Source organism: Onychomys torridus, chromosome 8 (assembly GCF_903995425.1).
Source record: "Onychomys torridus chromosome 8, mOncTor1.1, whole genome shotgun sequence".
Classification (NCBI taxonomy): Eukaryota; Metazoa; Chordata; class Mammalia; order Rodentia; family Cricetidae; genus Onychomys; species Onychomys torridus.
This window is the reverse complement of record NC_050450.1, coordinates 23,228,795-23,252,733: the sequence shown is the minus strand read 5'-3', so window position 1 is coordinate 23,252,733 and position 23,939 is coordinate 23,228,795. Positions and strand designations below refer to the sequence as shown.

General features: G+C 45.0%; 2 protein-coding genes across 3 annotated transcripts in view; one reads left to right on the top strand and one right to left on the bottom strand.

Moving 5' to 3' along the window:
• The window catches only part of Insyn2b (inhibitory synaptic factor family member 2B), a 104,168-nt gene extending 94,232 nt beyond the window's left edge, over positions 1-9,936 (bottom strand). For both annotated transcript variants that reach the window (XM_036195504.1, XM_036195506.1), the window contains exon 1: positions 9,763-9,936. The gene's annotated coding sequence lies outside the window, so the exon portion shown is untranslated. The remainder of the gene's footprint in view (positions 1-9,762) is intronic.
• Positions 1-23,939, top strand: part of Dock2 (dedicator of cytokinesis 2) — a 395,818-nt gene that overhangs the window by 296,521 nt on the left and 75,358 nt on the right. Inside the window, exons 28-29 of the mRNA XM_036195507.1 lie at positions 12,004-12,102; positions 13,814-13,908. Coding sequence (XP_036051400.1) covers positions 12,004-12,102; positions 13,814-13,908 — 194 coding nt within the window. The remainder of the gene's footprint in view (positions 1-12,003; positions 12,103-13,813; positions 13,909-23,939) is intronic.

Sequence of the window (23,939 nt, the reverse complement as noted above, 5' to 3'; positions counted from 1 at the left end):
AGGGACACCTATTTAGTGCTTTGAAAGGTGAAATTAGTGTGCAACAGCAGTTTGTTCTGCCCTAAGCCTCAAAATCTAGATTGTGAGGGAAGGAGAGAAATAAGATACGTTTCAAGCATGAGACTTATTTATGGGTTAAGTTCAGTTCTGTATTGGTATCAAGACACCCCTGTGACTGATACTGGACTCGGGGTGGGGGGTGGCATGGAAACAGTCATCTTGTTTGTGGGAGCTTGATGGGTCAGGGGTCTGCAATTTGGAGGGTGGATGAGGGTTGTATAGTCAATGTAACCACATGCTCACCCAGCTGGCTTGTAGTCTCAGCTCTGCCACTTCCAGAGGCTGTGATGTTGGAGCAAAGCACCTATCCTTTTTGGGCTCTGTCTCCTTCACCTATGTTACAGAAGCTGGTTTGCAGGATAGTGTCCCAGAAACCCTCACTCCAACACCTCTCTAACGCTAATCTTTAGCTTCGATTATACTTCTGCCAGGATTTTTGCAGCCTGCTGGGGCAAGAGAGTTGGTGAGGGATTTACAGAACAAGTCAGTACAGACAAAGCTGACATCTTTTTTTTTTTCTTCTTTTCTAGATGGAATTAGTAGATCGCCTGCTTTAGTCGTGTTGATCTGATATCTGGGTACTCCCGGGCCAGCTCTCTCGATGACATTTTTCATTGTGTCACTTGCCTTTTCTTTAATTGAGTGTGGAGAGGAGCGCAGGTTTGGGAGCTGGGTGCAGGAAAGAAGCTTCCTATGTAGGTCTGTGGCCAAGGAGCCTTCTGCTCCGGGGCAGAGGGCGGGGCAGGCGAGAAGGGGGTATTTGCATCCATGCCAAGCTGCAGAGTCACCCTTATTAATGGAGACAGGAGTAGGAGTCTGCAGGCAGCTAAGCTAAGGCTGGCTGCAGAGGACAGAGATGGCAGGGGCACTGCCATCATTCTGAAGGACAGGGACGTGGGATAAATGTGGTTGGAGAGGGGAGAGGTGAAAAGAGGGTGAAGGGGGGCGGCAAATCAGTATGATGTCATTTGAAAACTTTCAAAGCAATGAATGAATGGATACATATCATTCCCAGAGCAGGGAGGCCAATGCCAGGAAAGGAGCCTGCCTGCGAGGAGCCAGAGCCCAACAGGAAGGCTTGGGTTGGTTGGCAAAGCTGTGTTCAGGCCAGGGTCAGCTGACCTGGGAGGCTCAGGAATGGGCATCCCTCCCTCCTGCCTCCTCCTCCTAGAACCTGGGCATGTGCAGGTATGCTGCATCTAAAAGGGCTTTGTAAGAACTCATTACTGGGAACCCTCAGACTCAGCTTTTCAGTCACCCCGAGTTCGGCTTCATAGGGGTGTTTTCATCATTGGGATGAGCTTCATAAAAGCCAGAGCCTCATGATCTTGCCACTGTTAGCAGATGAAATAGCACTCCCTTTATAGAAATGAGGAGCAAGGACTTTGAGCAGCTTTCTTTACCTGTCAGCAGAGCTGGCCCAGAGGCAACACAGTAGCAGGTGCCAGCACGCCATCCCATTACCTACAGATTGAGTTTTGCTACCTCTGGACCATTTGCTACCATTCCAGACCCTTCCACATCGCTCATGATCTCCCCCTGTGAACTTCTGCTTCACCGAAAACCCCTTGCTCATTTCCACCTCTGCCCTGTCCTCATTCTGTTCCACTGTCTAAAAGTGGGACAGCAATTTCTCAGTGTTTGTACTATCAGCTCCCTTCGCCGGCCTCTGGCAGACATCACTAATCGATCACCACAGTCTTTCCTGCTGAGCTAAGACTTGGCCTTAAAATCATTCCCGACACGACTCTCTAGGCAGTCACCACCAATCAATTAGATTAATCAAATTATAAGACGAAAAGTATTTTCTGTTATATATCTAAGATGTCATTTCCCATACTTAGTTTAATCTCTCCCAACCTTGCCATTCCTCAAATCTACATTTCTTTGAACGTTCCCTTGAATATCTCTAACCCACTTCTGCCCTCACTTAAAAGCCCAGAGCCAACATCACCTCCAGCACTCATTTCTCACTTCTCACTCAGCATCATAATGCCTGTGTCCTTGTCCTCATGACCAGAGTGTCTCAACTATGATGGTAGGTACATTTTGGACTGGGCCACTTTTTGCTTTGTGGGCTGTCTTATGCATTACAGGGCATTTAATCAGCACTAACCTTTACCCAGTATACACCAGAAGCAACTCTGTTTCTCACTTGTAACAGTAACAATAGCCTAGCAATGGCTAGGCTAAGAAGTGGAGCTTGATGTTTAAAGTAAGATGTGAGAGGTAGTTCTGAGTCTGCAGTCCTCGAGAGGCATGGGGGGCTAACAGAGGGAATCCTTTTATGCACAGTTCAGAAAACTCTGACCCCATCTGGCCTGGCTGCCTATGAGCATATCTTTCTGCCTACCGTCTGTCCCTTTAATCGTGAAGGCTTTGCCAAGGGAAAAGTAGGGAGATAATGTGTAAGTCCTCATCTGCAGTGTAGCTCCTGGATCCATGGGGAGGTTTAAATCACCCACTACCAGTCAAATGGAAGCAAATTTAGACAGGTCAACTCACTGTTCCTGGGGTACCAGGAAGGAGCTGAGGCTGCACAAGGGAGAGACATTTTAGGGGACCCTCTTCCTATGGCTTCTGACTTCACCTCGGTCCTAGAGTTGGCCGTCATAACCTCATTCACAAAGAGAAAACAGGGTCTTAAAGAGATAAAGCACCGTGTCCAGAGTTCCCGAGCATGTAAAAAAAAAAAAAAGCCGCCCCAGCAACTCTACCATTATGGAACAGCAGATGTTTCCTAGTATGTGGCATTGGTGTTACTCAAGGCCTCTCCCTATGTAAAGAGCTCAAAGCGGTGAAGATAACGGAGTCTCATTGGGACTTAGAATCATGAGAGTCTTAAAGCAGTGTAGTACAGTTATTGAGTACCTGGTTGTCTGTGTAGCTGTGTTTTTCCTTATGATTGGTCTGCCTGCCTTTGTCTCCACCCATGCAACCTTACATAAGCGCATGTGAGGGTTCATCTCTCCCTTTCTCCCATGGAAATTCCTATGGGAGTGCAGAAGACACCTAGAATGTTTCCTAATATTTAAGAGTTATCTGACAGTACCTACCGCTAAAATGAAATATATCATTGTTCTGCTTCATTGAGGTATTGTTTAATTTTAATTACAATAAGTTATTATTTCAATAGTCCTTTTTTTTTTCTTAAGAAAAGAAAGCAAAAGCATTTCTGGAGCCAAGCTGGTCTAGAAAAATTCTGTCACCCCCTTCCTGCTCCTTGATTTCCTCATCTGTAGGTACAAACAATATTATCAACATCTAGTAAATGCTGACATCTTAGTCTGCTTTCCTGTTTCTGTGATAGAACACGGACCAAAGCCGACTCAGGGATGATAGGGTTTATTTGCACTACACCTCATTGTTCATCATTGAGGGGAACCAAACCAGGTACCCGGAGTACCAAATGAAGCAGCAGCCATGGAGGAAGGCCTCGCTTCCAGGCGTACATTCAGCCACCTTTCTCATACAGCCCAGGTCCACCTACCCAGGGATGGCACCACCCTTAGTGGGCTGGGCCCTCCTACAGTAATCATCAAGAAAATACTGCAACGACAGGCCCACAGTTGGTGGAGGCAGTTCCTCAGCTGAGGTCCCCTCTTCCCAATTGTGTCAAGTCAACAACCAAGATCAGCCATCACAGCTGGTGAGTGAGGAAAAGCATGTGCAGCAGTTGGCCCGCAGTAATGCACAAACGGCTGTCATGACCATCAACATACTTCTTAGCTGTACCCGACATGTAAGCGTCTGACTGGCAATGGTTTCTCTTCCTTCTAATTCTTCTCTTTCCTTGCTATAACTCTAGAAACCATCTGTACAGATGGAGAAATACAGAATTTACTGTGGCACCTGGCACATTGTCCTTTAAATGGCAGTCACTGTTGTCATTTAGTTCACAGTCCCCACCTCAGATTTCATAGACTTTTGTGACACCTTTTCCCATGGAGGGGGTGCCTTTGAGTTATTTAACTTAGACGTACATATTTACAGGAAAAGGTGGACATGCTTCTTAGGATATGTACCCCAAACTCCAAACCCTATCAGTACCTCGGGTTTGATTTGTGGGGCAGGGTGAGCTGAGGGCTATACCCTAGTATCCAGGACTTACTGATCCTCTTAGGACATTCAGTATGAAGCCTGGAAGCCTGTCACTGGTGGGAACAATGAGAAGAATGCTTTATTTCTGAAGTTGTTCTCCTAATCAAATTTGTGACCCTCCCTGCCCATACCTTCATGGATGAAGTTAGAAAAATGATCTTTTGTTTAGGGAAAAAAAAATGAATCATCTCAATTAATAGCCCATTTCCCAGCAAGCTGGCCTCTCGGGTAGGTCAGTGTCGTCGTCCCCCTCGCCCCCGACTCAGAGGGTTTTAACTGGAGACTGGGAGTAGACAGGAACAGTTGTTTGTTTAGTCAGCAGTGAACACCAAGGCACCGAGCACTCAACATCTGAAGGCAAAAGCAATCGATGTCAAACTGGAGTCCATGTGTGCTCCCACAGGAAGGCCAGCCTGGGCAATGAAGTAATCATTAGTGGAAAACACTTGCTTAGAAGTCATGACACTGCCAGACTCCAGGAAGAGCCAACACCAAAACATAATTTAACATGTTCTACAAACCCATGACCTTGGAAACAGTATTTGAGTGGCTCCTTGGTGATGGGCTGGCGGCAGATAGCAAGCTTCTTAACTCAGATGGAGAGCCTCCATTGTAAGATGAAGAAAAGCCAGACTCCTACCCTTGACCTCCATGCACCCTTGGGAGCTGGTCCCTGCCTGTCTTTCTAACATCACTTTGCATTTTATTCTTCCTTGTCCATGGCTTCTGGCCATGCTGGCCTTTGCTCAGTCTCTCAGATGCCCTCAGCCTATCCCCAAGGTCTTTGATTCTGTTCTTCGCTTGGCCCACGATGCTAGTCCAGTTTCCTACACGGCTGTTCTCATCACTCAGATTCTCACTCAGATGTTAGCTCCAAGAATCCACTACTGTCTCCTTAGTCCAAAATAAGCGTCCTTGCATTCTGTCCCTGTCCATTGCCTTCTAGGATTCCCCTAGTGGAAAAAACTACTGTCTACAATTGTTTTACACGCCGGCTTATTTCAGGTGTGTGATAGCCATCTCTTAGCCCCACTCATCTGGAATGAGAGCTTCTCAAGACAAATTCCATTGACAATCTTCCCATTGCAGCCTCAGCACCTAGAACCATGCCTGACACACAGTGGGTGCTCACTCACACAGTGGGTGCTCAAGAAATACTTGTTGAATCAAGGAAAGTGTAAGAGTTACCTCACTTGGGCTTGGCAGAATGTGAGAAATAGGACAAAACTTCTTAGATTTCTGGCCTCTGCTAAATCAAAGGAGACGATACCTAATTTTCCAGTTTATGGAGGAGAGTCTCCATAACATTCCTTTAGAGATAGAGAATGCAGTAATAAATTCATTCTCTATTAGTACTTATCACATTTATGCAATATTCTGGTTTCATTCTAGAGCCTAGCAATACAGCAGCAAATGCTTGGACACAGTTCTTTGCAGAGTGGAGCTGACACAGAAGGCATGGTATGAAAATACAGGCCTGTGAAAACACAAGTCTGGGAATCTAAACTGCCCTGATTTTTAATTTCTACAACTGCACAAACTTAATGTCTGTCTAGACAACTTATTTGGCTTCAGGCCCCTCACATTCTTCATCTATAAAATGGGCACACAGCTTATCTTGTGTGTGCTGAGAAATCTCAGGGAGATGATGAACATAGTCTTGGGAACAAGGGATGAATGAATGAGTAGGATCTACCTTCCTCCAACTTTCCCTTGCCACAAAATACCTCACTGTTCTCTTTGGAAGATTTGAAGTGATCTCACAGGCAGGCCCATGCTCCAGCTAGGATTAGAGGTGTTTGGTACATAGAAAAGTGTATGAGGAATACAGGCTCCTTTTCCAGCCTTGACTCAGGCAGCCTTCCCGAGTCTCCCTAACTAGTCCTTCAGTGACGACTGTTGCCTAAGGAGACACTACCTACAGTTCTAGTCCTGATTTATCTAGAGAGTCATTAATGCCCATGTGTCTGGCAGGGGTGCGTGGTCCTATCCTCCTGAAGTAATCATGCTAAAAAGAGCCATGTTAGGAGGTACACAGAGACATGCCATCCAAGAGACACCTCTCTGTTCTGTCAAGATTTCTGCCTTTGACGTGGAACAGATCACACAAACCTCCTAGATGTGTGCTCCTTTCCCCAAGAAGGAAGGGAATGGGCTTTACCTACCACACAGCAGGACCTCTGAGTAGCTAAGGTGTTTCAGGACACACAAAGACAGGCACCTCCTAAATTCAGACAACTGAGGGATTAAGGTTTCCAAAAAGACAGTGGTTGAGCATGCTTTTGAACAATTTGGACACCAAAGTCACTTTTCCTACCTTCCAGCAACTGTTGCCATAAAAAAGAAAGCTCCCAGCCTGCTTTGCTCCAAGAGGCATACACTCTGTTTACTGAGCAGCTGGACTTGAGACATGGTCACCAAAGGCCACTCAGAGCTGAAGGGCACATAGCTGCTGTGCCAAGTTGCAATGGGGAACAGTTAATAGGTTTGTAGACTGTCACTGGTAGATGTACAGTCTACCAGGGCAGGCAGGGAATTTCCTCTGAGAAGGCTGGAAATTTTACCTGGTTGATTTGTGTAGTTTTCTGGACCACAGTCAGCAGTATGACAATAATAATAGTAATAGTAATAGTAGTAGTAGTAGTAGTAGTAGTAGTAGTAGTAGTAGTAGTAGTAATAATAATAATAATAATAATAATAATAATAGCAGCTAGCACTTACTGAAGGCCCTCTGCACTCAAGGTTCTTTATATAAATTAATTCTTTCTTCTCCATATGAAATAGAGATTGCTTTTTAAATCTTCTTTTACACATTAGACAAGCAAGGCACATAAGACCCTGCTCAAGGTCATGGGCGCATAGCTGAGATTAGAACTGTGGCTGCCTGGCTCCAAGGCCCTGCTCTGCATCCAGGAAGCACTAGATGTAAGCACCTTGGTGCATAACCATAGCCACCCTGCTGTAGCCCCCGCTGCCCAGCACTGTACCCAAACTTGGCATTGCTATAAAAGAACACACTCGACACCTCAGCCGCCCTAAAGATTGTTCCAAATTACAACTCCCAGCGGCCTGACAAAGCTCTAAGATGAATGGATTTCAGAACCCTTGCTTTTCCTGACACCATAGCCTCCCACCTCCAATCAGTCCTGGATCCACCAAGCAGACAGCACTAGTTTAATCCAAGAATAAAATCTGTTACATAAGCACATAGCAGACATGGGGGTGAGCAGAGAAGTATCCTGAGAGTAGCGTTTGTCCACTCTTAGTCTCCAGAGTATGGCCCTTCCAGAGAACTTTTCATCTCTCTGTGAGCCTCTCTCAGTACGCAAACTTTCCTTCATCTCCTCTCCTCTGTGCTCTCTATATTGTAATTTATTTTGGTCGTGCACATTATTTGAAGTTACTATAGCAACGTGTCACCAGCTGGTATCTCATAGTAGTGTTGGCATTTAGGCAGCAAGTGCCTCAAGTTGCCTGTTTCCTTCCCTCTGTGATCTCTCCTCTCCCACCAATCTCAGGTGAGCGGGGATGCCTCCCAGCAGCCAAGACCCCCTCCTCGATTTTGTGCATCAAAACAGAGCAAATGATAGCTTTGTCTTTGCCCTTGGTTTACTCCAGCCCTCCAAGAGTTCTGGCATGTGTGTGTATGTGTGTGTGTGTGTGTGTGTGTGTGTGTGTGTTTGCATTAAAGGTTGCTGAGTTGAAATGGTTAAATTGAATGTTGTATGCAGAGCTATTAGTATTTCCAATAATAATAATATGATAATAGAGGTGACTTTTAATGCAAAGGAGCCAGGGTAATGTGTTGGGGAAGAGTTCCTACCAGAACTGAAGTCATCTGATATATTGCTCACAGGGGATTGGTTTTCTCTTGCTCTCTTGCCAGCACATAGTAAAGAGACCCTGACTGTTTTCCCTCAAAGCTTCAGTTCTCTCCCAGACGTGCGAGACCTCCGAGTGTAGTGATGGGCTGAATTAATTAAAAGAATTGATTGTCTTGGATAGCTAGGAGGGTCCTAAGTGGCAAGTATGTCCTGCCACTCACAGTGCTAAGTAGCCCCTCATCAGCCAAGTGCCTGCGATGATTGTCCTTATTTTTACACGTTGGACCTAGTTTCCAACTGTGTCTCTCTGTGCCCTGATTCATTAGCCACATTTTAAACCATCCGACTGGAGTGAGGTGACTCTGCCTGGTTTCTGCCAGAGTCTCAGATTCAGTTTCTCTCTGGAACTGAATATGCAAGTCCCACTGGCACTCTGTTTCTAGAAGCAATGTCCTATGAAAGCACCTGGTGTGCTGTTTCGGATGGATGAGTGGCTGCCTCGTGCATGGTAGTAAATACATGTCGATTATAGAATTTCTGCCAGGAATAAGAAGAGGCTTCTAATTGGCCCAGATTACGGGGGATCCCCCATGTATCCCCGAGTATACCCCATGCAATGCTGAGGCTTTTCTAGGTTGTTGGTGGGGATGGGAGTCTGAACTTTTAAAGATATAAAGTTTGGGCATCATCAGCCTCAGGGCTCTGTTGGTTGCCAGGGCAAAACCAGTCTGATGGTCACACTTACCCCCAATTCCTCTAGGCATTTAAAACATGGCGGGTATGAAAGTTTGCTCTCAAACTTGTGAAAATGGGAGATGGCCCAGACACAATTGCCATTTTGAAGACAGTCCTGAAAAGGGGCTGCCGGTCAGAGAAGCACAGCATGATTCCATTATCTCTTCATTGCATGACAAAGCGTGTATGATCGTTCAACTCAAAAAGAACCTCTAATGAGCCCACCGCCTGTGGCTCGCAACATTTCAGGTATCTGTTAGTCCCATCTGTGTGATCACCTAAGGACTGGTAACCAAGTGAGCTAGGTACAGTTGTAGGAAAACAGGATGCTTCCAGTTCGAAATAAAACAGAGTCATGTTTTGATTAACAGGCAAATGCAAGTGACTTGTCTAAACTTCCACCACGGTCCACTGCCAGTCCTAGGGAAAGAACCCCAACTAGGCTTTTCTATGTGCCCATCAGGACCAAGAAATTAACAAGTGATTGTGGTAAAAGTGATTTTGATTGATCCATGAACTCTCACACACTGGCTGACTCCCAATACGACAGTAATGGTTTATTTCACAAAATGGTCAAACTCTCTAATGAAACATGGAAAACCTCTCTCTTTCATTATTAAAAAAAAAAAAGAAAGGAAAAAAAAAAAAAGAAAAAAGCATAGAAGTTTCCTTAAACAAATCCTCAGAGAACGCAGCCTGCTCAAGGTAATTCCAAGCAACTTGAGCTCAGCCGAGGCTTGCTCTTTGCATTTTCTCCTTTTCCAATTCAAATCAAGCCATTGGGAATAACAAGCCTTCCGGATCTAGGCATTTGGGGCAGTCTGCAGTTCTGACAATGGTGGATTTTCACCACACACACACACACACACACACACACACACACACACACACACAAGCTCACAGTCTCAGCACTCATTTAGCCAAAGATTTAAAGTAAGCTGTTGTCCAAAAGACGACCACATTTTCTCCTACAAGATCACCAATTTAAAAATAAAATAAAATAAAAAAAGACAAAAAAATCAAACCTTCCCACATCTCTTACCTCAAAGCAGTAGAATTACCTGCAGAGGATGTTGCCCCCTTCCTCTCCCAACGAACCAGCCTTTGACCAGCAGCAAGATAACTCCAAACGAAGGAAAAAGAAGCCCTTTATATTGTAATTTTCACTGTTTATATGCAAGAAGTGTAGTGGGTCTGCTCACGTAGGAATAAATAAAAAGCGGAAGAAACCGCACGGCAGCTACCATGTGAAAAGGAACGCCCTCTAGTGGTCACAGGCTGAACTCTTTAAGGAAGGGAGAGGAGAGATGGAGGCAGAAGTATATGTACACACACACACACACACACACACACACACACACACACACCCCACACCTATCTCTTCAAACTCTACAATTTTCCTTTCCTACATTTAACCTGGGCAGAGGTATAAAATTCTTTTCTTGGTTTCAGTGGGATCTGGTTAATTTAGCCAGGATGCGGCTGTTTCAGCCTGGATTAAAAGCAGTGAACAATTTCACAGACTCACTAACACCCCCTGGAGGCTTGAGCATGAAATAACAAGCAGGTGGGGACCTCCCCCCAAAAAAGGCTGCAGGTTCCTATGTACACAGTGGCTGGAGCCCCTGAGAGTCCAGCTTGGTGCTTTCAGCCAGATGCCCATGTTTCCTAAACACAGTGTGAGTTTAGTGGCCACCAGTTCCTGTGCAGCTGGCCTGGCTGATCATAGAATTCCTTTCTAAAAAGCCACTCAGCTATTTCAAAATGATCAGTATTTTAAAGTAAGGACCCTACATTTTCACCTTGTTCTGTTATATAGCTGGCCCTGTTGATGGGAATGCATGCTACCCCTAACTTCCTAATTGAAAAAAACCAGGAAGCAAATGAGAACCTATACTTGTGGGAGCTACTTTGGAACTGAGAGCATGGAAAACATTTAGTCAACCTAAGAGACCTACCAAGGAGTGTAGGCAGGGCTTCCTGGGCTCAGCGTTCTTCTGTCACTAGAACATTCCTACAGGCTGGCTGGTATACAGATAGCTAGACATACATGCACACATGCATACATATATATTTATTTTTTTAACAAAGTGGCAACTTTTAAAATAAAGGCTGAAGTCTCTCTCTCTCTCTCTCTCTCTCTCTCTCTTTCTCTCTCTCTCTCTCTCTCTCTCTCTCTCTCTCTCTCTCTCTCTCTCACACACACACACACACACACACACACACCCCTTTATTTTTTTCAGACATGAAACTTCTAAGTAGTGAGAGCCCCTGGACACCCCCTGAACCCCATCATCTAGGCCACCTTCTAAAACTATGTCCTAGGCTGGGCCACAGTGAGACCTTCTCTGGCCAAGATGTTGGCCAATGCGGGATATTATAAGAAACAGTTGAGAATGTCACCCCAGCCCTCCTTGATCAGTGGCCAGTGCTTTCTTTACCAGCTCCCCAAACACATCTCCTCAAGTGCTGCTTACGTATACCAGCGTGCCCCAGCACAGTCACTAAATACTCAAGGAGGGAGGACCTAGAAGAGGCTGAGTTGATGCCTTCTGTTGCATGCCTGGGTTAACTCAGGCTCTTCTACTCCCAGGGTTCCTTCAAGACCCACCTCTTCCTCAGGTCTCTACCTCGATTTCCCTCTTGTCTGAATCCTTCCCTCATGGACATTAGTCAGGTTTTCACAGTTAAATAATAAGCTCATAAAGGGCAAAGGCTGACTCTTCACATCTCCTTTATCTTCCTTAGCCCCCAAAAGTGCCAATTCTGGTAAGTACTAGGTTCACTCATAGCTGATTGATGCATGGAGATCCAGTAGCCGATCTCTCCACAGAAACTTGCAGTGCCCACAATGGTGCTGTTGGAGCCATTGATCTTTCCAGGAACTCCTCTGGGAGTAGATATGGGAACAGATGAGACAATGGGACTGACTGCCCTGAAGGATCTTGACTGACTTAGGCTGAGTCTCCCAACAGCCACACACAGTACAGTTCCCAATGTGCAAACAGCCCAGAGATGAGGCAGTGGATCTCTTCTTAGCTTTGTATCTGGAGCTCTCGGCACAGCTATGAGCACATAATGGGTGTTTAATGGATGCTTTTTTAATGAATCAGCAGTGAGGACATTTCCTCTTAGGGAGTTTTACATGCCAGTAAGAGGAGACTCTTCACTGGTGGGTAGCCCTTTATCAGTGCCTGGGATGGCTGTATGTTTTCAAGTTTGAAGTCAAGGAGATGGAAAGGGCAAATTTCATGGTCATTGTATTTTCCCTTTTGTTTTGTAGAGTCACTTTGTGGCATGTATGACAGCTATCTTAGACCAGATGGGGGACCAACACTATTCCTTCTATATCGAGACCTTCAAGACCAGCTCAGACCTTGTGGTAAGTCTGCAGGACATGGTGGGGGAAGGCAGGCAAGAGATAGAGAAGAGGGGCATGGCATACCACACTCTTGTTCTCATGAGTTTGGGGCAAGACGATCCCCCTACAGATCTCAAGCATGTGTGTTGAAGATTATGACATACATGTGTGATTCTATATCTTGTATGACTCATTTCTAAAATGTATCTTCAGTCCATTAGAGTTCAGTGCTGTGGCTCCCACATCTAGATTCCCATTAGCAAACATTCATTGATGACTCATGAATGCTTTGGGGTTTAAGACCATGATGAGTGTTGGAGCCTGAACATTTGGGGTTGGAATCTTAGATTAGCCACTGTGACCTTAGACAAGTTAACTTCTCTTAAGCCTCAGTTGGTTTGATTTTGATTTTTTTTTATCTGAATTAGGATGGTAGCATCTGTGTCACAAGGCTATTACTATCATAGGAATAATAGTAAGCATTCAGCAAAATATAACTGTCACTGTGCTAAGACGAGTGTACTGAGAAAGCTGGTTCCTGAGCCCAACATACCTCTCAGTACTCATCCGCTGCACCCACCACCATCACCAGGCCTTTGGTGAACATTCATAAGCTTGGCTCTTTGCCAAGCATCCAGTATATAGTAAATGTTTGATCTTCATGGTAACCTTGGGAGGTAGACATCACCCCATTCTTCTGATATGGAAGCTGGGACCTTATACCACAGAGATGACTTTTTTTCTAAAAGCAAAATTTGCTAGAAATAAACCAATGCCATTTCCAGAATTTCACAATTTAACTTAAAGCAGTGTTTTTGAAATGATATTCTATATAACCTCCTTACTATCCTATCATAAAGACACACACACACACACACACACACACACACACACACACACACCCCAAACAGAGCTCATCTGCTTTTATCTATTTCATATATTGGGTTTTAGGTGAGATTTTCTTTGAACAGCATCTGCAGTGAACATGTCTTGACAAGCACTGCTGAAGGAAAACTGCAGATGGGCAGGTTCATTCTGAGTTCGAAGCTTTACCTAAATCACCTGGGGATCTGGCTTCATTACCTGCAGCTCAAGACACTCTTGGTACCGGTGGTTCTCCACTTTGCTGACTAGATTTGTGCTGAATTTATTTTCTCTAAAGATAAAGATGAAGGTTAGCCTGCTGCAAAATCTGCTTGAGAATGTTTAAATCCACTTTGAACCTCTTTAAAAGAGGGGAAGACCCTTGCTACTTCCCTTCTTTAGGAGCTTATATGCATGTGTGACATTTGGATTAGCTGTGCCTATGCATTGCTAATTAGATGTTCATTTAAATAATAGTGTTTGCTCAGTGACCTGAGACAATACTATATAGTGTGGATTGCTTACCTCTTGAATACATATTTAGGAAGATGATTACAAAATCATCAGCAAATACATTTGCTTCCTTATTCTTTAAGACAGAACCAATAGTACTTTATTTGGAGAGTTCATTTTTAGTTATTATTCAAATTCCACTTGTGTCTGGTGAGGTAGAATCTTGGTAGCTGACTTATAAACTTCCAATTGCAACCTATTGTTATGACTTTGAATTCCTTAGCAAAAACCTGTCCCCTTCCCAATCTGACCACCTAAAGGGAAATAAAGAAGGCATTTAAATTGCCACCAAGATCTAGACAGGTGCAGTCTGTCCCTGTGACATGGGTGACAAGTATGCTCGGCACTTTTGCAGGACTTCCTGATGGAGACATTCATCATGTTCAAGGACCTGATTGGGAAGAACGTGTACCCCGGTGACTGGATGGCCATGAGCATGGTTCAGAACAGGTAAGTGGCCAGTGTTTCTGGAGCCACCTGTGAACTGGCCACCCAGTCTTAAGAACACCAGCAGCCACAGAAGCGAGAGAAGGGATTAAAATGTCAAGATACCCTTTCCTTTCTGAGCTCAGACACAAGAGAGAGCTCACCAATCCTGAAGCTACTCTAAATAGCCTGCAACCTTCTGTGGTGCTCATGTTCCCATTCCAATACATAGTGTCTACAATAGGAGAACCTTAGGGTAGTGTTACACAATTATATTATTTTAAAGTTAAGATAATAAAATATTTCCTGTGCCATAGGTTAGCTAAGTGTCCGACAACTTGAAACAGGTTTCCACATTACAGGACTTGGGGGAGGGTGCTTTTGATATGCTAATATGATTTTCTAGGATGAAGAAATAGGAGGGAATGTTTTACAGATGACTCTGCCTTTGGGACAATGTAAGGTATAACTTACACATTTTTGTTTGTATCTGTAATACCTACTCATATCTCATAGAATATCAGTGTAACCCAAGAATGATTCAGACCCCCACATGAGAGATCACAGCCTGGGATAAGCCATTATAAATGCTCCCAACCTTCACTGTTGTCTCTCCAAGGCCATTTTGCCAGGTGAATGCCAGTCCCAGGGCTAGGTCACTCCAACAGACCCTCCCTCCACTCCCCTGTCCCCAGGGTCTTACATGCTGCACTTTCCGGTTCCCCTGATCTGTTTTGGAACCTCGTTCTCATTCACATTCTCAAGTCTCACTTGTGTCCTCTCTTCAGCAAGGCCTTCTCAGCTCCTCCCTTCCTTTCTCCCCTTTTCCTTTGGCTACTTATATTTATTTCAGGTCCTTACTGTGGAAAGCCCTTCATCTCCCAGGGGCTTCTAGTTTTATCTCCCTGTACCTACCACCTCTGTTCTCCATCATGCAGGCCAAGTATTGGCTGACAGAGACAGAAATGCCCCCAGAGAGTGGTAGAGAAGAAAAGTCAGAATTTTCTTTACCAAAAGAACTGGAGAAAATACTATGTACATTTACATATTAATGATTTTGTCATTGGATAAAGTCTGAGAAGATCTGTCTTCTGCATGATTTCAAGAGCTGATTGCAATGCCTCCTGATCTCTGGAAAATTATTTTCATTCCCTGGATACCCAAGCGCCCACCGTGTGAGAGAGACCTGGCTACAGTACCCTCAGACTAGCTTTAGGACTGCAGGAGGGGAGGAGAGATTTGTCAAGGCAGAAGGGGGCATCTGTCTTTACATCTCTGCTTACTGTAGAAAGAGGGAGCTCTCACAGAAGTACAGTGCCTGGGAGTATCCCATCCCTAGCCTGGGCTAACCCCAGATGGTTCACATCTCACAGGCTGAAGCTGGCTCTAAGTAAACTAACATGCCAGTGATGATTTTCCCAGGCACATTGTGGGTCAGAAGTAGACTCCTTCCTGGCCCTGTGTCCTAGGGCCTGCCTACACAGGGCTCATGATCAGGATCAGCTTCCTGATCATGAGCCCTGTATAGATACATAGACCCTCATACTTGGAAGGTCCCCAGGCTTGGTTTAGTGCTCATGTGCTACCATCTCTCAACTCATAAATTTTAGACAATGGGATCCCCACTTTCATTTCATATTGGCTCTGTAAGTTGTCTAGCTGCTCATATGCCAATGGTGAGGCATCTTGGGTTGAGGTAGGGGCTGCTGGTTATACTACACATAGCCCTTCACTGTGTGCCAGCAGATGAACAGAAAGTCTGTCAAATTATATGATGCATCCAACAGATAGTACAGGAGTCATTTGCATTTTGGATATGCCCAGCTTCTCCAGCTGCTTACTTCTCTACACTCATATAATTTTCTATAAGCCATGGCTCTGCCTGGATCCCTTGTCTTTCTCCAGACTAGACTCCCCATGAGATCACTGTAAAAATTCCAAACCCAGTGACCCCCTCATGGCAAGAAAGTCTATTTCCCCTTCAGTGTTAGTTTATGTGCCTAGTTAGCTGCTGTCCTCATGGCCCATAACTGATTTGCCGCAGGACCATTTAGTCTCTATACAATGAACAAACATTTCAAGAGCAAACTTCGTGTACAACTTGACTGTGTATCTAGTCCTAGTACAGAGCATGATGTGACATTCATGAACACGTACACTGATATTCTGCATCCACAAGGAACTTCCTGACTGGGATTTTTAAAGGAATCTGGACTTTTGAAAGAAGAAAATGTACTGGTTCAGATAATTTGAAAACCTCAGAGATCTGGTTTCATGCTTGGCTGTATCCAGGTGTTCAGATCATGATAGAAGAAATTGATGTCTCTCCCTCAATCTTGTCTCTGTTGGCTTCATTCTCAAACAGACACTCCCTTTAGAGGGGTGAAAATGTACTCTACTAGTCCCAAATGTATCCATTTCATTTCATTCTGCATATGCATATTCTGCCTGAATGTATGCTGGTGAGCCACTTGAGTGCCTGATGCCTGTGGGGACCAGAAGAGTATCAGGTCCCCAGGAATTATGGAATTATGGTCAATTGTGAGCTGCTGTGTGGGGGCTGAGAAGCGAACCACAGTTCTGGAAGAACATCTAATGTTCTGAAGTGCTGAGCCCTACCTATGAATCTTCCAGGAGAAGGTTTTTATTGTTTTTGTTTTCATTCAGTGCAGTGTAATAGTGTAATTTCCAAGGCCAACCTTCAAAGTCTAGTTTAGGTTACCTGTGGCAGAGAAATGAAAGACAATGTTAAGTCAAGCTTTGATCTTACAATCGCCTTCTGAACTGGAGGTAGTGTGGCCAATCCCACCTAAACAACAGGCAGTCAGGAAAGTAAGAGAAGGTAGTTCTCCAAAGAAATCTCTAGAATTGCCGTAAGTAGGAGGAACAGATTACTGGCAGAAAAGGGAGCAGATGACTTGAGCTAACACAAGGCCAGGAGTGGAGTTCACCAGGCAAGTTTCCCCTTTGGACCTTGTACCATGCATTCTGGGAGAAGTACCTGGTGATCTGTGTGATCAGGTATTGGGACAGGCAGTGGAGCCTTATGTGTCCTGGTTTCATTCCAGAGGCTGTGATTAAACATCCTCACAAAAGCAACTTTAAGGGAGAAAGAATTTGTATGAGGCTTCAAATTCCTGTTCCCAGTCTGTTACCGGCGGGAAGTCAAGGCAGGGACTCTGAGCAGCTTGCCACAACTAGTCAATAGAGACAGGAAATTAATGTGTGTATGTCTGTGCCTAGATAGCTTTCCCCAACTCTCAGACTGTCTAGAACACCCAGCCCAGAGAATGGGGCCACTCATGTTCAGGGTGAATCTTCTCACCTCAAGCCAATGAAGAAATCCCTCAGAAATCTGTCCACAGGACAGGCGAACCTGACCTAGACATTCCCTCACTGAGACTCTCTTCCCGCCTGATTTTACACTGTGTCAAGTTGACAATTAAAAACGATCCTTCTGTCTTCAAACCTAGAAAATTAGAATGGAACCCAAGGAACCGAAGAAAGTGGAGTTGCCTCCTAAATAAAAACAGTTATGGCTCTGAACAGTGAAATGCATGCCTTTACATTTCAGTGTCTTATAAACTCAGGCTCGAGGGTACGACATGAATTTCATGTAGCCCAGAGTGACCCTGAACTCACTATGTAGTTAAAGATGATTTTGAATTCCTGGTCTTCTTGCCTCAACCTCTCAAGTCCTGGGATTCCAGGCCTGCATGGCTGCTCTCCCTTTCCCAGAATTCATTCATCCTCCTGGAGTGTCGGCTTCCTAATCTGTGGAGAGAGGATAACCATGGTCCATTTTACAGGGCTTTATGTTTCTCTTTTGGGGAGGATGGAGTTGTTCCTAAGCACCACACACAAGTCAGACCTCAGTAAGCAGAGTGTTGGCATCACTAAGTGATGACAACTTGGTCTTGGGCTGCTGATGTCACCTCCCTCTAACAATGGCTGTTCTTGCATTAGAACAGCTTAGTCTATAGATTTCTTTCATATTCTGGCTACAAGGATGTCTCCACTTATGGAGCTCTTGAGGGTTACACATGACATCTGCATTTTGCGTGCTATTTTATAGCTGATATTAATTAAGCACCTAGATCAGCCCACTGTTGTAAATGCTTTGCATGCATTAGCTCCCCTCTTCTCACGACAACCTTATGAGGTAGGACCACAACCACCTGCATTTCATCAATGACAAAACTCACTTACTCATCTCTGCAATGCCCGTGAAAGAGAGAGAAGACATTCGACCTGAGCCAAGTTCTGAAGCTGGGTTTCTTCACCTTGTGCACCAGAGACATTTATCTGAAGAGCTTTGAACAGACATCCAGACAGCAGCCCGAAGGGGAAACAGCCTGCCAAGGTCATGCAGCTAGTTTTCAGAATATACGCAAACAGAACCTGCACCATGATTTAGCCTAGCGGGGCACTCACCTACAATACTATTTCCTCTTCCCCAGAAAGAAACAACCCAGTTACATAATGAGCAAATCCCTAAGTTAGCCTGGGCATTGTAACTAATTAACTTGCTTTCCTTATTTTCCTCCCTCTAATCCTTCTTCTTTCCTGGATCGCGGTTTCTCGCCCTTTATTATCTGTGTCACCGTAGTTCATCTTTTACTACCTCTGATTTATGCTTGTATGCGTGTATCACTTGTCTATTACTTGTGAGTCTGTTTGTTGGTGGAGGGAGGGTGCTGTCCAGCTTTGACTGTCTCCCCCAGGGGTGTGCTGTTTGTGTACATGCAGCTGATGACATGTCTACTGTAAGAAACACTTTTTGGTAGAGCATTTTTCTTTTTGGTAAGATGCAGCATTCAGCATGCTCTGATTTACATGACATGTTTACATTTTAAATGATCAAGTTCTTCATAATGTTGTAAATTAGCACAATTATGCCAGGAAACCTCTCTTCTCTCTCTTGTGTCTGTGCCTCAGTCTGGAATCATAGCTCTTCAAGGGGGTTAGGGATTTAAACACATTTCTACAGCTTCTCTTAGAGCAGTCAATCAACGTTTATTGAGTGTCTAGGGCTCTGGGGAGGGCACAGATCCATTCAGGCTACGATCTTGAAGGCTTCCTTCTAGTAAGGGAAATTGTAAGTTTGACCACAGAATCATCCAAGTCCTGCAGTGACCCTCATGAGAGCAGAGTCCAGAGACAGCATAGAGGCATAAAGGCTAATGACTTCCTGGGTTCAAATCCTGTGCCCTTCATTAGATAGCTATTGACTTTGGGGAAGTCATTTAGCTGCTCTGGACTCAGTTTTCCTCACTGTAAAATGGGATTAATCCCCATCACAGAGGATTGTGGGGTTTATGTGGCTAAAATGAAAGGCTAACTGGCATAAAATAATTGGGACAGAGTTGGCACATAGCAAGAACTTTATAGCTATTGTTTTTATTCTCTGCAGAAGAGGCAAACACAGGCTGGACTTTGACTGTCTTTTTCAGTTTTCCATTTCAAAATAGAGTGTCAAGCACATAATAGGTGCCCCGTTGGGTCATAGCAGACGGCTCTAGGAAGTTGAGCAGCCACCTGCTTAACACTTACATCATGTGACAGCAAATTGCTGGAACCCATTCTCCCTCCTTCTGCCTACCCAAGGCGATAGTGAGTATTCCTTCTTGGAGTCCCCACCTCCTGTGGTTCACCTCAACCAGAAAAGGACAGGGGACTGAAAGACAGAGGCAGAATATTTGTTCTCATTTTATTTTAACGTGTGTGTGAGTGTGTATGTACATGTGTGTGCACGCTTGCGTATGCGCACCAGTCGACATGTGCCATGGTGCGTGTGTGGAGGACAGAGAACAAAGCACAGCTTGAGGGAATCAGTTCTCTCCTTCCACCATACAGGTTCTAGGGACCAAACTTAGTGTGGCAGGCTTAGTGACAAACACCTTTATCTGCTGAGCCGTCTCGCTGGTCCATGGTTTCTTTACCACACACAGTACATCTAATCTTGAAGTGATATTGGCTAAAAGAATCCAGATTTGGTGAGCCTGCTATATCCCTGGTGCTGAAGACACTTTAGGTGAGCTGTGCCCTGACAAGCTGGGATATGCTGCCTCTCTCTAACCCAGTGGTTCTTAACCTGTGGATTGCAAACCCTTTGGGGGGGTCACATATCAGATGTTTACATTATGATTCATAACAGTAGCAAAATTACAGTTATGAAGTAGCAACAAAGTAATTTTATGGTTGGGGTCACCTCAACCTGAGGAAGTGTATTAAAGGGTCGCAGCATTAAGAAGGGTGAGACCCATTGCTTTAGCCTCTTGGTGCAGGAACTTTGAGGCATTGTGATAGGAGCAGCTTAAGGATCCTGGGAAAATGATGCTCAAGGGAAGCACAAGAGCTCCACCCCTTGGCATATCTATTACGTTCATCCTAAGTTTTGACCAATAAATCAGCTATACCCTATGAACCACAGGGCAAAGGAGAGTGGGATTCACAGAAGTCCTCTGCTCCCCTGGATGGTTCTCTCCAGAGGAGGATCCTCACTCTTTTCTGCTTTTATTCATGTCACACAACTTGTTACCGTGGGATGGTGCTGTGCTGTCACATCAAAGTACTTCCAGTCTCAGATTCCCCCATTGCTGGAGGTGGTAACCAACTTAGACCCAGAAGAAGAGTGCCTGACATTTGTCCTCTGTGTGCAGAGGCCCTGGACTCTAAATTGCATCTTATTGTGTCTTCACACTTGGCTCCTCTCATAGATGATGCCAGTGAGATTCTGGGGAGATCAAGGTAGTAGCTCAGAAGGATGGGAGTTGACCAGGCAAAGCTTGCTGCTGTCCTTGCAATAGCTCCATGCACTGAGCCTGGTGCAGAGTGGACACCCTGGATACCATGCAGCCTGCTGACACACCATGGATAAGAGGTGTTGTGTTGAAACTTGAAAATGAACCTTGTTTCAAAAAACTTGTGCTCCTTGCTAAGAACAAAAGAGAGTTGAGTGTGTTTTTATTTCTACCCACTTCAGAACAATTTTTAAAGAAGAAAAAAGCCTTATGCTTCCTACCTTAAATACAACACAAGAGTTAAATGGGATTTTTACATTCAGCTTGTGGCTATCAGAGAAGCAAAGGGGAGGGGATATACCTGACTCTCGCCACCACCAGCATGTGGCTGACCAGTCTCCAGTCACTATTCTAGCCTCTGGGCATCCCAGACAGGTTTAAATTGACAACCGAAATAGTGTCTATTCTGGAGTTACTGATAGCTTTGTTGCTAGCAAGAACATAGAAAGCCCTCATTTGGGTATCACATTTCAGCTCCTGAGATGTTTATACACAATATGACAGCCACTCAATGCACTTCCATCTAGAGAATCAGATAACTAATCTTTAAGGAGAAAATATAGATGTTGTTTCAAAGGCATCTTAGCAAATGGCAAAAAAGCAAAACCAAAGAAATCCAGCTCCTTGACAGCCTGACAGGGTGGTGGATTTTGTGGGATTTTCCATTTCTGTTGCTGTGTGGTCCTACCTGGCTCAAACCTGGTTGCTGGATATTCCTTGCTTGCCTTTGTCTTTTCAACTGCTTGTGCCTGGTTTTGGAAGGAGAACTGGGCATCCGGAAGGATTCAAAACTCTTGTGACCACTGTGCAGGTCCAGGCTCCGGGTTGGGTGCTCACCGGGTACTTACCCATTACTCCCTGAAGCAACTCCAAGGGATGGTTTCCTCACCACTGTGCAGTGGAGAGGAACCTTCAGAAGGATAGAACATGACCCAAATCCACAGAGCTGGAAAGTGGCAAAGTCAGAAATAACATTTAGGGGTGTGTGCATGTTCCAAATTCTGTGATTCCAACACTGGAATATGCTGCCTTTCCCCCCTGGTGAACGACATGCTAAGTATTTAACGGATTGCTGACACAGCCCAATTGACAAGCAGGACCCCACGAGGCAAATACTTGAGTATTCCTCATGTTCAAAGCAGCCAAAATATAGCACCAGTTTTTATGTGCAGCCCCCATATGTCCTGAGACCTTCCTCTTTTATTTTCTGGAATTTCTCTGGCTTCAGGGTGCTCAATACATCTGCCCAAGGGCTGTGTGTGAATGCCCTGGTCCCTCGGAATGAGTGACCGACCCAGGAACGACTTCTCACCACTGAGGGACAGCGAGCATGGTATCAGTAGCCCAGCTTATTTGTCTCATAGGAGGGGACACTTCTGATGTGCAAATGTGTTATTTAAGGTCTCTTAGTGGCTCCTGAGCAGAATGGAGCTCCAATTATTACTCCTCAGCACTTCCTGTATTGGCCTCCTCTGTCGCCCCAGCAGGCTATAGATATTTGCCAGAACCAGCCAGTCAGGGGACAAAGAGATGCTGACTGCCTGCTGCTCATCAAAGATGGTGGGACCAAGGTGGCAGAGTGTTTGTCTAGCAAGCATGAGGGTCTGAGTTCAATCTGTATACTGAGAAAAGAGGGCCAAATCACAAGCGTAGGCACGTGAAGGATCCTTGGCCACATCTCAGTTGGAAGGCAGCTGTAAACCTCCAGAAGAGTAATGATTATGGCTTTGTCCCCATCTGGAGCAGGGGGTGAATGGAGTAGGTGGCTCTAGATCTTCTCTGAAAGCAATGCTGAGGATGTGCCCAGACAGGCGGAGTGTTGGGTAGGAGACAAAGCCAAAGCCAATGTTATCAGGGCTGAGTCTCATTCCTCTTCCGGGAGCAAGTTGGGGGGGGGTAGGGGGAGTTCTTCACTTACATGAAGAACTATCAAGAGAAGGAGAAGTGGGATAGAAGGTCTGTGAGAGTTAGCTCTGTCAAAAGCAGAGAGCTGGGGCTCATGAGAGGCCTAGGATGAAGATACACACTGGCAAAGCAAGCATGTAAGCATGAGATGTTCCTAATCCCTAGGGAAGTATGACATGATGGAGGAAACAGACACTAGGCCATTCAGATGCATCCTCCAGGATCACATAGGGTGCTGCAGATGAAGCTGTAAGGAGCAAGCTCAGGGCCCCGCCTAGTGGTTGGCCAATGGCCTAAAACAGAAGTTTGGCTCCATGGAGACAGCTAAGATGTCAAGTGTGGTAGGAAGAGTTCCAAAAGTGCCCCCAGAGAGTGAGAAAGTGGGCAGTGATCTATGCACAGGAGAATGGTCAAAGGTTGTAAGGAGTAGTGCATTCTGGGTGTTTTCAACCTGTAGCCCTGCCTGGGCTTCATATATCCCAGGATAGCAATGAACGTGTCCCAACACATTTATAGATGATGAAATTATATCACGATGTTCAGAGGTTGAACAGGACACCCTCAAGTATGCACTAGGAAAGCATAATTTTAACTTAGAAGAATTGGGGAAGGCTATAAAGTGAAAACATGTCACAAAGTACTCAGGAAGTGACCTGAATTACAGGGTAATAGCAAAAAACGAGGCATAGGAAGAAGGGTCAGGGCCAAAGCATGAAGACCAATGAGTGTAGAAAGAGAGTTTGGCTGGTCCATGGGCAGTGGAGAATCATGGAGGTCAGCAATGGGGCTGGAGTTGTTCCACAGGACCAGGTGTCCCTGAGAATGGCAGGGCAAGAGAAGGGAGGCTGTAGGAACAGTCAGTGGGGAAGGAGGAAGAGAACCAGGTGATTAGGGAGATGGAGAGAGTGTACTTTTACAGCAGGTACCAAAATGTGAAATGTGGGTGATATTTGACTGGTACTGGGTCTTGGAAGGAGGACTAGAAAGAGGCGCTTGAAGGAGGTGCGAGGTGCTTGGAAGACTGATCACAGGAACATTGTCTATTATGGGAAAAAAAAAAAAAAACCCGAGAAACCACAAAATGGCCCATCAATAAGAAACTGATTAAATAAACTGTGATGCAGCCAAAGAGTGGAATGCTCTTTGGTGATTAAAAACGATGATGTGTGGCTGCACTCATTGGTGTGAAAGGAGCACAGGATTTATTTCTGAGTAAACTAGGCAAGCTATGAAACTGCATTCACTGTGTAACACCATTTATGAAAATGACATCCTTAAAATATCACTTGTATAGACACTTCTATGGAGACCTTTGAAATGATGTTCACCTACATGTTGATGTCAGCC